The sequence below is a fragment of the Onthophagus taurus genome, chromosome 6 (genome assembly GCF_036711975.1).
Source record: "Onthophagus taurus isolate NC chromosome 6, IU_Otau_3.0, whole genome shotgun sequence".
NCBI classification, from domain to species: Eukaryota; Metazoa; Arthropoda; class Insecta; order Coleoptera; family Scarabaeidae; genus Onthophagus; species Onthophagus taurus.
The window spans coordinates 21,881,444-21,897,292 of record NC_091971.1 but is presented as its reverse complement, the minus strand read 5'-3'; the positions used below and the strand labels follow the sequence as shown (position 1 = coordinate 21,897,292).

The window sequence follows — 15,849 nt, the reverse complement described above, 5'->3', positions numbered from 1 at the left end:
AAAACTTTGCCTTCCAATATTTTTTAATAATCCTCGTTCAAAAACTAGTTTATACTTTTCAAATTACAATGCTTTTCTCTATGATAAGATTCAAATTAAATTAGCGGGTATGTTGCCGTGATGAGCGATGATTTCGGGTTGCAAAAACTTCAAATTATGAATAAATATGTGGGGAAAAGTTCGCAGTTGTATGTTTATTTAGTTCGCCAAAAATGGATTAGCTTTGACACGTGTTAGTACTGTGCATATGCAGATGATCATATAATATTGTACTTGTACACCAATTTTCAGTGTACAAGGTATAACCAGAATTAAGACTACTTTGAATCAACGCCTAAATTTAATTTACAGACTTTCAGTTATTATTTAAATTTCTTCTAGACATCTAAATTTGTTTTTAGTAAAGTCATGTGAGCGTGACATATCCTTCTTGATACAGCGAACATTTCTTGTGTTGTCTTCTTTTGCATCGGCCTTTTATCGTCATCCGAATTGTTTCTATTATTGAAGTACTGACGTTATTTGCAGATGTAATGAAAAGCAGTGGATGGGTAAAATTATCATAAATATATATTTTTTTTATAATACTCTAAGGTTTCATTATTATTGTTATCTGTTATTTTATTCTAACCTAATTTACTACAAGTATCTTAAAACTAGGGGTCTTACTCAATAGAAGTTCCTTAGATTGTACTAATAAAAATAAACACCAGCATTAAACATGCATAATCTTGCACTTTGGTCTACTTTTACATTGAGCTCTTAACAACTAGTTCAAAAGGTTTCGTTCTCTTGAGTCTTCTCGCCTGGTTACAGTTATCGAGGAGCTTGATGGCCTTAATATTCACGTGGTTTAAGAGCCACTGTTCATGGCTTTTGGCAAATTTGTTGATCGTCTGGCTGACAGTGTCCATCTCCAGGTCTCGGTGGATGTTACTAATTCGAAAGTACCAGGGTGCATAAACGATGTTCCTTAACACTTTATTCTGGAATCTTTGGATGATTTGGGTGTTGTTTTCTCTGGCATATTCCCATAGTTGAATCCCATATGTCCATATCGGTTTCAGGATCTGTTTATATATAAGTAATTTATTATATATTGACAGAATGGATTTCCTCCCCAACCGCCAATACATTTTCTTATACTTGATTCTAAGCTCTTCTCGTTTCTTTTTGATATGAGCCTTCCAGCGAAGTTTTACATCCAAGGTTAATAACAGATATTTTGCTGTGTTCGCATATGGTATCTGTTTATCATCTACTCTGATTAGTACATATTGCTCCCTTTTGTTTGTAAAATTATCATGTACCGATTTATTCTTATTTAAAGTAATTCTCCATTTTTTGGTCCAGTATTAATTTTATTAATTGATGTCTGTAGTCTATTTGCTGCTTCTTCATGATTATTGCCTATGGCCAAGATGGCCGCGTTATCAGCAAAAGTAGCAGCAGTATTGTTTTCTAATTTAGGACTGGTCCAAGTACACTTCCTTGTGGCACGCCTGCATTAATTTCTGTTAAATCTGAATAAGCATCTTCTTGCTTTATTCTAAAGGTTCGTTCTGATATATACGAGTCTAGCAGTTGTGCATACTGCTTGGGCAAGAGTTTGTTCAGTTTGTATTTGAGTCCCTCATATCAAACTTTATCAAATGCCTAAGCCACATCCAAGAAGACAGAAGAACAGACTTTCCTTCCCTCCATCGATTTTTCTATGACGTCAGTTATCCTATGTATCTAGTATATGGTGGAGTGTCCCTCTCTTAATCCAAACTGATGTGATGGTATCAATTTTTTTTCCTCAAGTGTAGGATTTAGTCTTTTTAATAGTATCTTCTCAAATAATTTTGATATTACTGGTAATAGCGATATTGGTCTGTGACGAAACTTCGTTTGGTGGATTCCCCGGTTTAGGGATCATTATGACCTCAGCTACGTTCCACAGGGTAGGCAGATACTTGAGTATGAAGGCTGCATTATATGCATTGTTATGTTATATGATATAATATATAGTATGTCAGTTTACGATAGCTTTCCTTGGTAAATGTTTTAAAATTTCGTCTGTAGTTAGGTCAAAACAAGGAGCTTTTTTCGGGTCGATTCCGGCATTGGCTTTAAATGTGTTTGGTAGGTGTTCTGCAAATCTATTTGCTTTTTGCTCATTATTTCTAGCCCAGCTTTCATCTTTATTTCCAATTGCTGGATTTTGGGTGATTGGTCTCTTTAGTATTTTGATCGCTTTCCATAGTGAGTCCATAGATTTGTCGTTCGTCAATTCATTTAGGTACCCGTTTAGACCATTATTCTTGAAGTTATTGATAACCCTTTTCAACTGTTGGGTGGCATTACTCAATCTAGTTTTATCTTCTGGAGCTCTAGTTTGGTATCATTTGCGTCTAAGTTTGCGCTTCTCTCGAATTTCTTATATCCTTAGGGTAGTTGATGCCCTTTGTTCTTGCGTTTAATTTAGGGGTACTGTCCCATACTGTCTGTTGGATACAGTTAACCAGCAACTCGATATCCTTATCAAGCTGTTCTTTGGATTAAAGTCTAATTGCGATGTTAATTTTTTCTTCTAGGATGATTTGGAAACTTGGCCAATCTGTTTGTCTGTTAACAATAGCAGGTGAATTTTGCTTTTGTATGACTGAGTCACTGAGCGTCAGTAGGTGGTCAGAATTCATATCCCATGCCTCTTTTACTTGCATGTAGTTTACTGATTCAATGATTGAATGCAGAAATGGTGCTGGACAAACATTCCATATCACATATGCGGGACTTCTCGTAATTCTTCCATGAGAAGAAAATCCATTTCTCGTCCATCGATTAACATCATTCGATAAACATTCAAAAAACCGCAATAACCGCACCCTTTGGCCTGTACAAATTTCCTTTGGCGTTTATAATAAGAAATAATGAACCTGGCAATGCCTATAGGCAATATATTACGAAACCTGAATTACATCAACGTTATTCTCATCGTTTTCACCGAATGGAATAAAAGCTTTTCCAAAACAAACTATATCCATATTAATAAAACTCTGGGTTAACGATGAAAATGGTTTATTTTATTTTAAATTCGGTGCGACATGTTTCGGAATTATCTTATTTCTTCATCGGGCACGACTGGAAGTATCGATAGGTTGTTAGTTACAGATGAACAGAATAAGTTATATAAAGTTTCAAGAAAACTCTTCTTCAAAGAATTTCTCTTTCTAAAAAAGTACCGATCTACAAGTTTATGAAATCTTACACATGTGTTTTATCGTTAAGAAATCACTTTTCTATCAAAAATTAACACCACATTATTCTATTTTTAAAAAACTGCAAAAAGAGAGAATGTGTTAAAAAGGGTGTGTGAAATGATTATTAATATTCATATTGAACGATGAACATAGAATCCACCATAGTCAAACTATATCCAGGCTATCAGAGAGCTACATTCAAAAATGGCGATACAACTGAAAAGGTTCAACTTGCGTTGTGAGAACCAACAGAAATTTACAATACGAAAAGATATTATGTATAGTAAACCATATGAACGATATCCAATTTCGACCTAGCTACCACAACTTTCAAGAAACAATCTGACAATCTCTCGAAGTTTTTTGTGGCACACTTGAAATCAGGCTGTTATTGGATGTCTCGAAGAAGATTTCGGTGTAATAACTTTATTCTACACTTTCCGGCACACAGGACTTTTATATAAGCTAAATGGGTTTGTAAAAAACTAGATGAGAAAGTCATTTCACGCCATTGAAATAAAACTAGAAACTTTCGGGTTTTGCCGTGCGTCTTTTAAGAAAAGGTTTGACGTTTCGGATGCCATGTTGCAACCTTCTTCAGAAACTGGTGGATCTTCCGCCGACTGGGAAGACAGATAAATCCAAGTGGTTTTGTACTTACCGCGTCCTCTTTCTGTTGCTCCTTCTTCAAGTTATCTCCTTCACATATTCTCGCTGCTCGTGGAAATAAAGTACGGATCACGGACCTCTTCTGTTAGGGATGATGATGTGATGATGCCTACAGATACCTGTTGGTATGGGTCTTTTTCCGATATACACCAAGTTCCATACCAGGGCGACAAATGGAGTGTCGTCCTGGTGACCAACACATCTAGGAAAGGTAGATTTTTGGCAGTTTCTGTATCCATGGTAAACTTAATCATCGGATGTTGAGTGTTCAAGTGATCCAAGAACTCTTGGAGCCGTTTTTTACCATGTAGCCATATTACAAACGTGTCATCCACATATCGGAGCCATAGTTTTGCACTAAGAGAAATAGATTGTACGAATCGTATTATAGAAAAAATATTATACATGCAGCAAGTCAATTATTATACATATTTATATGCTTCAGTACAACCTCGTCTCGCTGTCACTAACGTATTAAATATTATATTACCTTATAGTATATTTTTAGTGCATAGTACAATCCATTTCGCTCAGTGTGGTTCCACTGGCTTTTCTTCGAATAATTCCATGTAGAAATTAGCTATAACGATAATGGAGATCCCATGGCTGCCCCTTCGAACTATTCGTAAAATTCTCCTTTCCAGCTGAAATACGTCGACGATAAACAGTACTCCACTAGATCTGGTACGTATTCTGGTAATCCCTCGAGAATGAGCTTCTGGCGGAGGCCATCCATAGCATCCTTAACTGGTACCCTAGTAAAAAGAGACTCAACATCGAAACTTACCAAAATATCCTCAGCATCTAGCTTTATACCTTTTACCGATTCGACAAAATGTGTAGAATCCCTGACATATGACTCAGTGTTTCCTGTAACACGAGACAGAATCTTTGCGAGATATTTGGCCAATTGTTGGAAAGTTGATGACACTGACGATAGGGCGGAGGGGGACGTCTGGTTTATGAATCTTCGGTAATCTATAAATTCTTGGTGGTACCGGCGCCTGCACAAATAATCCTTTCTGCTGTTCTGCTGGAATTCCTGTGGATTTTATCAGGTCCTTCATTTTCCTTACGATTCTGTCTGTGGGGTTCTTCTTGATCTTCCTGTAAGTGGTTGGGTCCAGTAGGTTCCTCATTTTGTCGTCATATTCTTTCTAGTCCATAACAACGGTGGCATTCCCCTTGTCTGCTCGTAACACGACGATTTCTGACTTTTCTTTCATAGGCTAGACAGAGTACTCTCGCAACTTCTTGTCGGATCTCTTCAGGTTTTAGTGCAGGCATCCCTTGAACAGCCGCTTCCACTTCGCAGATGTCCTCTTTCGGAACTTTCCTCGGGGCGATTGCGTAAATTCAAAAATAAGTAATATATCAAGCTGCGAAGTGACTATTCGAAACTATATCTATTTATTGAAAGGTCAATTGAGACTAACATATAGATTTGCATATTTTTCCTTTTTTGACGAAACATTAAAAATAAATTGAATATTGGTCAGCTTTTAGAGTTTAATATACTTCTAAATGCATTGTATAAAAGGTTGTTAAAATGTATGTGGAAATTCTTTACGTTATTGTGAATACATAACAAATGGTCCACAAGTTTAAGAACAACCTGCTTAATCCAGTCGATATAAGCTAATCTGCTTGTAGCCGCCCACAACTCTAATAACAACAATAATCTTGATTTGTTTCTATAATCAATGATTTTCACGAGAACAATCATGCAACTATAATATACTCAGATTGAAGCAGTATCGAAACTTGGCTCTAGCCAAGATTCTAATCTTATAAGTGTTTAAAATGTTCCCATCACCCAGGCAATATAGTTATTTTACAGAATCGGTTAGAATCATCGAATCAACAATAAAGTGATCTTAACTTAAAATTCTGACACTTGCCCAAAACCTGGGAAGTTAGAAGTGGTGCACAATTTTTATTAAAGACTGAAAGCAACTAGTTTTTAATTGCATATACATATATTCAATCATCATGCCATAACTAATCTACAATGAATCACATTGCTTACAATACTAATTAACTAATCATTAAATTATTTATGGTTTATTTCAAAAAAGTTCTGCTGTCAAGGGATAAATTTAATTCTTATATTTAAAAAATTTTTAATAAATCATCAAGTGCAGTGTTGTAAGCTGTTCCAACAACAAAGTTTGAGAAATAAGTTTATGAGCGTGATTCCAAAAAAAAACTAAGTAGAGATTCTTTATTGTCAGTATATTTTTAAAGTAATGATAATTTTGAAGTAGCATAAATCTTAAACAAGTAGATAAGAGCACTTCTAATAACGAAATTAGCACAGTTAAAAAAGTCTTTGAAGTCGTCGCTATAATTAAGCAATATTTTAGCTATATGAAGTTAATTTAAAATACTTAAAACCGTTAAAATTTTAAATACTTTAATGTGGTGTTACTTAATAAAAAATGTTATTAGCATTTTATGCCCACTAAAAAATATAAAACTATGAAATCTCTAAAGTCATTAGATGTTCCTAGGCTACACTTGCTATTAAATTTGTTGGCCATGCTTACAACATAAATAGAATTAATATTTTCATTCATATCTCTAAGCAAAAGGTTTTGTAGTAGATATCATTCTTAATAAATTTTTTTCTTTTTAGTTACATATCTGGTGTAACAATTTTAGGTACCCCCGCTGAAATATATAATTTTGGTACTCAATATTGGTTGATTGTGGTTGCTATTATAGTGAGCAGTGCCATTGTGGCATTCGTTTATCTTCCAGTATTTTCAAAACTCCATGTACATTCATCATACGAGGTAAAAATTTTCCAATATATTTCTTGAAATCGTTATTAATTTGTTCTCTTTAATTTCCAAAAGTATTTAGAATTAAGATTCAACAAATATGTTAGAACGGTCGCTTCAGTTCTATTCGTTTTAGACGAGGTAAACCAACTTTAACAGAAAAATTTTCATTTATTTATTAATTTTCAAGACTTTTTTCAGATAATGTTCCTTCCGATTCTCATTTACGTGCCGTCTTTGGCGTTTAACCAAGTAACTGGAATCGATATCCATTTGATTGGGACGATCGTTTGCGTTGTTTGCATTTTTTATACTGTACTGGTAAGTTTTTGAACATTTTGTTAGATTAAATTTTGAGTGACTGTGTATTAGTAACGAATTTAGATATACTTTTCGGAACGTAAATAGACGCGGGCGAGCAATGCTTTGTATTTGAAACGGGGCCAAGTCCGGCGATAATGATGAAGTGAAAATCGGGTCCAGAAAATTTCAACCGTTTGATTTTGAAAGTGCTCTTAAAAAAAGTGACCCTTTGTGATTCATGATTATTATTATTTTTACTTTGAATTTTATTTTAAAAGGTTTCAGTGGTATTTTTTAATCACTGTTAATGGTGTTGCTAATTATTTATAAAGAATAAAGTAAGTAAACATGAAAAACATGGTTATTAGATATAAGTAGCAATTGTTCTATTATTTTTTTGCAAATAATAGAATAATATGTAAGTATTAACCTTGAAAAAAATATTTGCTGTGTTTAAAAAATTTGTTTACAATTTATTAAAAGTAAGATTATATTTCTTACAAATCAGCTTTTAATTGGTAAGCACAGAGAGAGAAGGATATATGCCAATAATTAAAAATTAGAAGAGCGATTGTAGTGTTACAAAACGAAATCACAGCTATATTTTCCTTTTTCACGTCACACTGGCATTACTATCCATTGATCAGATTTTATAACACTTGGTAAGATTACTTTTCAGTATTTGTAGCTATCCGTTACTTTCAGAAAAAGTACTCGGTACAAGTAATTTCTAAGTGCTGAACAATTCTTTTAACATTTTATTGACTATACTCTCTATTAGAGATGGGTCAACTCGATTTATCAAACCGGGTTAACTCGAGTTGAGGTTATTTCAATTCGAGTTAGACTGTTACTAACTCGAGTTAGGTTTACATTTTGCGCGACCACCAGTGATACGGTGCTTGCGCGTCGACATCGTCCTTAAATCAAACTGAAAAGAACATTTTAATCGAACCGCCTTTATCGCTACCACCGGCTTCTTCTTCATCTCTTGATGTTGGACCTCAAATAAAACAATTCAAGCAAACTCGCTTAACCATACCATTTTCTGCAAAAAAATGCAGAAATCTGGAAATAAAGGTTTGCGCAAATACACCAAAATATTAAATACCGATTATGAACTGCCTTCGAGGAAAAAATTGATTTAGATGTTGGAAGAAAAGTATAACATTGAGTCTACATATTGCTTTGATATGAGATATTTGGTCGTCAGACAGTAATAAAAATTTCATTAGTGTGACCGCCCATTTTATAGAAGAAACAAAATTGCAATCAATAGCTATTTTTAATGTTATTCAACAAATATTGGACAAGTGGCAGATAAGTTCTAAAATAGTGACTATAGTTACAGACAATGCAGCTTCAATGAAAAAAGCAGTTAGTGAAATTTTCAATAAGGAAAACCATTTCTGTGTAGTCCACACTTTTAATCTTGCTGTGAAAGACGGTATAGAAAAAGATGGAATTGATTTAGGAGATACCACTGTTAATAATAATCAGTTATTGGAAGTAATAAATAATTTCCGAGCGATTGTTCCACATTTTAAACATGGCACAAAATCTTCATATGCTTTGGTCCTCATGCAGAAGCAAATGAATTTTTATGTAATCAAATTAAAGCAAGATGTTTGCACTCGTTGGAACAGTACCTACTTCTCATATCCTCTCAAAAATATCAGAAACCGTCGAGAAGTGCAACTCCACTACAACTTGTTCAGCAGCCACGATGATAAAACTATATATTGAATATATACAATAGATACATAGACAGAAAAAAAGATCCCCTCCAATTCTGGAGTAAAAAAATGTCTATTTCCGAAGCTAGCTAAAATAGCACATAAATACCTCTGCATACCAGCGACTTCGGTACCACCCGAAAGACTGTTTTGTAAAGCGGGTATTTTTTTATTGACTTACACATCCATCAATTCAAACCAGTGCGCGGTTTGTGTATTTACAGATTTTAGATTTTTGCTACTAACTCGGTTTGAACTCGGTTTACGCAAATTTTAAACTCGGTTAACTCGGTTTCACATTCCTTGATTGAATTAAGAACATTGGTAACATTACATAGGTAATCACATACATTTTTCTTGTAATTCTCCATGTTGTTACAACCTGTTTCGTGTCTTGTAGTAGGTATTGCAATGTACGACTTTAATCGGTACTAAAAGATTCAAGAATCGAGCATAAAATTTCTAATCTTCAGTAATATAATGTGCAATAACACCAATCCATTGGTAATAAATGTGTATGCATCTGTTCTAAAAGAAATAAATTGGGGTTTTTATAATAAATCTCTTAATTTCGTTGTCGTTTTTGTTTTAGAAAACTATAATAAAGTAATTTTGGGTAGCTGGGGATTCTAGGTAGATTCTGGGTAGATTCCATATGATAGCTTCAGTTGGGCAAGTAATTAATATAATTATCCAAAACGTTTAAAATAAAATCTTTACGTTTCCAATGTCGTAATATTTCAATTTCTTCTTGAATATTGACACTAGGATTGAGAGCTGGGCTTTGTGATGGTGTTTTGAAGTGCTGAACAGTTGTACAGGGTGGGACAAATTGGACACTTTTAAAGGGAAACTCCTCTTTCTATAAAAGAGAGAGGAAAAATGATATCAGTGTCTGAGGCTCGATTTTTATAAGAAACTTAATGACGAAAACCGCATATCGATGTGTCTTACGGTTTCAGAGATACAAGGTATTTTTCAAAAAAGTGCATTTTGAAAAATCGTCATAACGTTTTTCTTATTAATAAATCTTCTTAGAATTCGATGGAATAAGTTAGCTTTCCCTCAAAGCAATATTTTAGTAGTTATTGACATAAAAATAATCTTTTTGAATGGAATACCCTATATATTTGTGCAAATGCGACGAGAGCATAAAATTTCCTTTCCAAAAATATAGCACACTTGATATCTCGTTCAAGTCTTCTTTGAAATATAAAACTTGGAAACTTTTAAGAGTTTCAATTGCGTACTAGTAGGCTAGTGGGTTTTGACAGCGTTTTGATAAAAGAAATGCATTGTATATAAGTATCTATCTGTCAAATTTTGATTCAAGCTGTAAGTGTTAGTGCTTATCGTTAGAGTATTACTTAGTACTCATTAACCTCCAAAATAATGTCATATAAAAATTATGAAAAATGGGACATGATAGTATGTTTTATACAATCTGGGGAGAATGCAGAGACTGCAGGAAATTTATATCAGAACGATATCCATAGAGGCGGCAACCTTTTAACTTTTATATTTTTAGAAGATTGTGATATAATCTACAAACTAGCGGCCAATTCGAAAAGAAAAGATCAAAAACTTATATACCGAATGAAGACGGGGAATTAGAAGTAGTAGTTTTAGGGGCAATGGAAAATAATCCGCAGATATCAACGCGGTAATTGAGTGTAACCACGGGAATTCCAAGAACCAAAGCTAGGCGGATTTTGAAAAAAAATCAGATTTGACCCATACAGAACTAGCAAAGTCCATTACCTCAGACCAGGAGATCTTGAACGGCGAATGAATTTTTGCCAATGGCTCTTGGGAAAATGTGATGAAGCACGTAATTTTTCTTTAAATTGTATTTGGACAGATGAAGCGTATGTGAGTAGTGCTGGTGCACAGCAGAAATAAAATATTTGAATATATTTAGGCAACAAATCGAATCTGTTGTTGACGATTTACCTCTGGCGCACCTGCGAAATGTATTTTTTCAACATGATGGTGCATCGCCTCACAATGCTGCTCATCAAGGTCATCATCAAGGTTCTATTCGCTGGGCGGCTTGGTCACCGGACCTAACACCTATGGATTTTTTCCTTTTGCAACACTTAGCCCCATTGAGCTTATCAACTCGGCAAAAAGGGCTAAAAAAAGATGTAGCAGGGTTTACTATTGTTGTTATTTGTTGCCATATATTTATTCTTGTTTTATAATAAGATAAGTTTTATTAATTTAATCTGCTTTTTGTTGTAACCAACTATCTTGAGACTACTTATAAATATAATCTCGTTTCTCTTTGATTTCCAAAGCCAACTTTTTCAAAATCTGCACATATAAGCTTTAAAGTTGTATATTTCAAAGAAGACTTGAAGAAAATGTCAAGTGTGCTATATTTTTGGGAAGGAAATTCCATTTAAAAAAATCATTTTTATGTCAATAACTGCTAAAATATTGCTTTGAGGGAAAGCTAACTTATTCCATCGAATTCTACCTAAAAAGTTGCTTTGGAAATGTTTCCACAGAAAAGAAGACTTATCAATAAGAAAAAAGTTATGACGACTTTTCGAAACTGCACTTTTTTGAAAAACACGCTGTATCTCTGAAACCGTAAGAGATATCGATATGCGATTTTCGCCATTAAGTTTCTTATAAAAAATCGAGACTCAGACACTGATATCATTTTTCTTGTATCTCTTATAGAAATAGGAGTTTCCTTTTAAAAGTACCTAATTTAGCCCACCCTGTACACGATCCAAAGTCCAGAATCTATCGCGGTATGCTTCGAATCATTATCCTGTTGAAAGATAAAATTTCGTAAACATCTCAATTGTTACATTGCAATTTTTTTTCAAAATGTACACCCCTACGCTGCCAATATTCCATCTATAAAGATATCATAGGTATCAGATTATGTGGATATAGGCTCTTGTTTTTCTCTCGCCAAATTGATACTCGTCTAGTCGATATTTTTATATTGAGGTTAGTCTCATCTGTAAAAATTACCATTTTCCAGAAGTTTAAATCCTTATTTGGGCATTTTTTGCAAATGCAAACCGTGTTCGTATATTAATCATAGTTATCAATGATTTTCTAATAGCATACCGGTTTTTAAAACAAAAAAAAGTTTTTAATATAATTTCGCTCCGTTAAAGGTTAACACGAACACCAAAGACCTGTTCAAGACTGTTGTAGCCAGTGCCACACCACTTACAGTAGGATCCTTACGGATTTGACGTCGCGTAGGAATGAATGATTTCTTGTTAGCTTTGATCAAGAAAGTGTAGTAGGGGTGCTGTGCTTCATTATTTTTACGATTTCCCCGAAACATTCTACTTCTAGGTCTAGTGTTAGTTCTAGTTTTAATTGTTATTCAATGCTAGATTATTGTATATTTTTATTGAACTAAAAGTAAAACTAACACTAGACCTAGAAACATTTGAGTTTTAGCCGTTTTGAGAGACACACGGCTAAACCCAAATGTTTCTAGTTTCTAGTCTTAGTTCCAGTGTTAACTTTAGTTTTAATTGTTAACCATTTGCCAATTTAAAGCGTGAAGTAGTAATTGGCCACACGGAACGTCATGAACAGGTCTTTTTAAACTTTACCGTCCTTGATAAATACGTACATTAAGGCATAGAAAACTTTGGACACTGAAAAAACTGGTTTTACAAACCGTTTCATTATTTGCAACAGCAGTAAAATGAAATTAAAGGTTACTTCATTTTTGTTGTTCTTCTTGGAAGATTGGACACAATTTAACAAGTGTGCTTATTTTAATCTGTCATAAATTTGCAACATCCGCAAATAGTATTAATCATTTTAAGGATCCAAACCGTTATGGTTAATTACCACACTCTATCAAATTCTTCACTTTTCGGAGATTGTGGTATTGTGAGATTGTGGTTCCTAAAAGCATTTAATGACATGCTTTTAGGATGTTCAAGAAGGCATAACAGATTTCTTTCTGACTATAGGATCTGGATGCTGTACTCACTGGCGGGTATTATTATTGCTGCCGGGCTGAAAGGAGCAACCCCTCTTGCCACCGCGACCCGTAAGATCTATTGTAACTTAAGCCCTCCAAAGGTTTAGGGCAAATCTAGGACCTTGATGAGCATGATGATTGTATTGCTCTAAGGTTTTGTTCTTTTTTGCCAGTAGGTGTCAGGCGAACTTTCCGAACATTTTGTGTCTTAGGCGGGCTCTAGCGACGCATTCACTCAGAATAAGTCCAACTGTTTCTGCTCGTCGTTGCAATCGACAAGTTTGAAATGAACTAAAACTAATGAGAAGGAAGGCATTGATATAGTGGAGACAGCATATCCCGTCTTAGGTATTTATTAAGGCTTAGCCAAGCAACGCACACTCTGATAATTATTGCCAAAACAAGTAATATTAGTGTTTTTGAAAAAGATTTCATCCTCTTGAAGCGCTTTGAATGATTTGAACAAATTAGTCACCTGGTCAACAAGAAAGTTGGTTTATGGCCACGTATCAATTTAATTAGCATGAACATTTCGTTGTACAGGAAAAGTCCATGCTAGCAACGTTACCCCAGGGAAGTGAATAAGTATTAAAAGATAGCCCGGAGGAAGTGGTGTTCTTGTTATAATTCGATAGACCGTCTGTGTGTGGCTCTCATTCGCCCAATATTTTCGGCCTGTAAAAAATGTAGTGAACTTTTTTTTTGGAGCCCTACATTTAATGTAGGCAACAATTGCTTTTGTGATCAGACAAACGTAATCTATGCCACATATACTCACTCCGTGGCTATGTCAATCTGATTACAATTTGTTACAATAGCGATAACACAAGACCAGCTGGTACCCCGTGTATTTCGTTATATCTAGTTTAGCATGATGGCACTTGACCTCATGAGTGTTTCTTATGCTCAATATGGTAATAAATTGAGTTAACGTTATATGTATATAAAATCTCTGCAAGACTTTCACCCAATGAGTGTTCAAAGAGACACACATGTCTGTCATTGCCGTAGGTGCTGGTATCTACAACGAGTGATGCGCGTTAATATCGCATCTGATTAGCATCTGGAGGAAGAGGATCGAACTCTTATCCGAAGAGGAATGTTGAACATACAGCGATTTCTGTCCAGCCCCTTTCAACTTGGACTTTGAATACCGTGAAGAAGCAATGACGGCGCAATAGCCTGTAATCAGAAAGAATATTCTTTTTGATAAGTAAACACGTCTTTGGATTAACCCCCGCGCGACTTATGGTTCATGCATGAAAACGATATTCATCCGCTTTTTTACTCAGGCATTAATAAAGTTGTTATCTAGAAGGGCACATCCTACTTACTTTTCAATCGAAACCAGCGTGTCTCTTATAAGAGCTTGAATGGAGTTAGAGAGCTTTAAACTTCGAGATAGAATGCTAGAATCCCGAATGACAGTGGCAGTAAATATGACAATAACGTTGTAATTGAAGGTCAACTTTAAGATGTCCATTGTTAAATACAACCTCCGTTGTTAGCTATAAAGTTTGAGGAAAGTGTGAAGTGCCTTGGTGTACTTTTGGACGATAAGGGCAGCTTTATTAATGGCTGCAGAAGGTTTTTTACATCACTATAATCTCTCCGAAGGGAATATCCTTCTCTGCAACCATTTTGAGCACCCTTCCAGGGATAAAAGCTGCTGATGATGCTCAACAGATCAGGTGACCATTTCAACTTCCCTTCGTAAAGAGTGTGTGTTATTTCTTCTTTACTGACCTATTGAACTATACATTTTCTTCAAGGACTCTTGATTTGTTCCGACACTTGCGGATGATGGATACGAAAGGTACGTCGTTCTCCAATAACTTGCACAGGTGTCACTTAGCGAACACTAACAAGTTCAATCTTCTTTGTTTTGTTTGAAATAGACTGTCTAATGCCGCGACACCTTTTGTGCCTCTTCATCCACAGATCGGGAAAAAAATGTTGTGGTTTTAGTGAGGCTGACTAAGCCTGTGGGTTCTTTTACACTTTTAAAGAAGTTCAAAGAAGAAGACTTAAATAAAAATAATTTCATATATTCCATTTTTGAGATGTAACCTCCATAAATAAGCGTATTTTCTTCTTGTTCTTTATGACCAATTAATAAAATACAATAAACACATGCAATAAAATTCATGTCTAACTTCTTTCTATCAGGCGTTGCAGTATCCTATAATTCCTACAAGATGCACTGTTACCACATTTTTGTTTTGTACCTTTCAATTGGAATATTTAAATTTTTTATAAACCTTTTTTTATTATACAGGGTGGTTTAAAAGCAGTTGTATGGACAGATACATGGCAAATCATAGTGATGTTCATTTCCGTTATGGTAGTGATCATTTTGGGTACAATTTCATACGGAGGTGTGGCAAAAGTATGGGATACGGCATCGAGTCGATTAATATTTTTAAAGTAAGTAAATATTTTCCCATCTTTCAAAGTGTCCCTACATTAAAATATTTTAGTTTTAACACGAGTATGTACGAACGACATACAGTGTTTTCTGTGATAATAGGGGGCGTTTTCTATTGGACGTCGTTCAATGCGGTCAATCAAACGATGGTTCAACGCTACTTATCTGTACCTTCAATAAGAAAAGCTCAAACGTAAGTAAAAAATGTCAAATCAAAATTAATACTTTGATTTGTTATTTTGTTTTAGTTCAATTTTAATTTTTGCAATTGGAGTATCAGCTTTCGTCTCGGCTTGTTGTTATGCGGGATTAATAATTTATGCGACTTATTCCGATTGTGATCCTTTAAAGGCTGGAAGAATCCACGCTGATGATCAATTATTACCTATGTTCGTGATGGAAACAGCTGGACATCTTCGGGGAATCCCAGGATTATTTATCGCGGGGGTTTTTGGGGCCGCTTTAAGTTCACTTTCGGTTATTTTAAATTCAACTTCGACTGTTTTTCTAGAAGATTTCGTTAAAGGATGTATTAATCTCAAATTAAAAGAAGAAACAGCAACGATTTTTGTTAAAGTCGTTGCTTTTGTACTAGGAGTTGTTGCTTTAGCTTTTTTGTACGTTGTTGAACATTTAGGAGGAGTTCTTGCGGTATAAATTTTTTTTTGATTATCTTTGTTTATTTTTAAATTTTAATTTGTTGTTT

The 15,849-nt window shown here is 34.6% G+C and overlaps 1 protein-coding gene across 1 annotated transcript in view; it reads left to right on the top strand.

The window, feature by feature from the left end:
- LOC111422689 (sodium-coupled monocarboxylate transporter 1-like) overlaps window positions 1–15,849 on the top strand; it is a 28,416-nt gene that overhangs the window by 11,683 nt on the left and 884 nt on the right. The window contains exons 3-8 of the mRNA XM_023055907.2: window positions 6,553–6,712; window positions 6,776–6,841; window positions 6,902–7,021; window positions 14,994–15,142; window positions 15,196–15,336; window positions 15,392–15,794. Coding sequence (XP_022911675.2) covers window positions 6,553–6,712; window positions 6,776–6,841; window positions 6,902–7,021; window positions 14,994–15,142; window positions 15,196–15,336; window positions 15,392–15,794 — 1,039 coding nt within the window. The remainder of the gene's footprint in view (window positions 1–6,552; window positions 6,713–6,775; window positions 6,842–6,901; window positions 7,022–14,993; window positions 15,143–15,195; window positions 15,337–15,391; window positions 15,795–15,849) is intronic.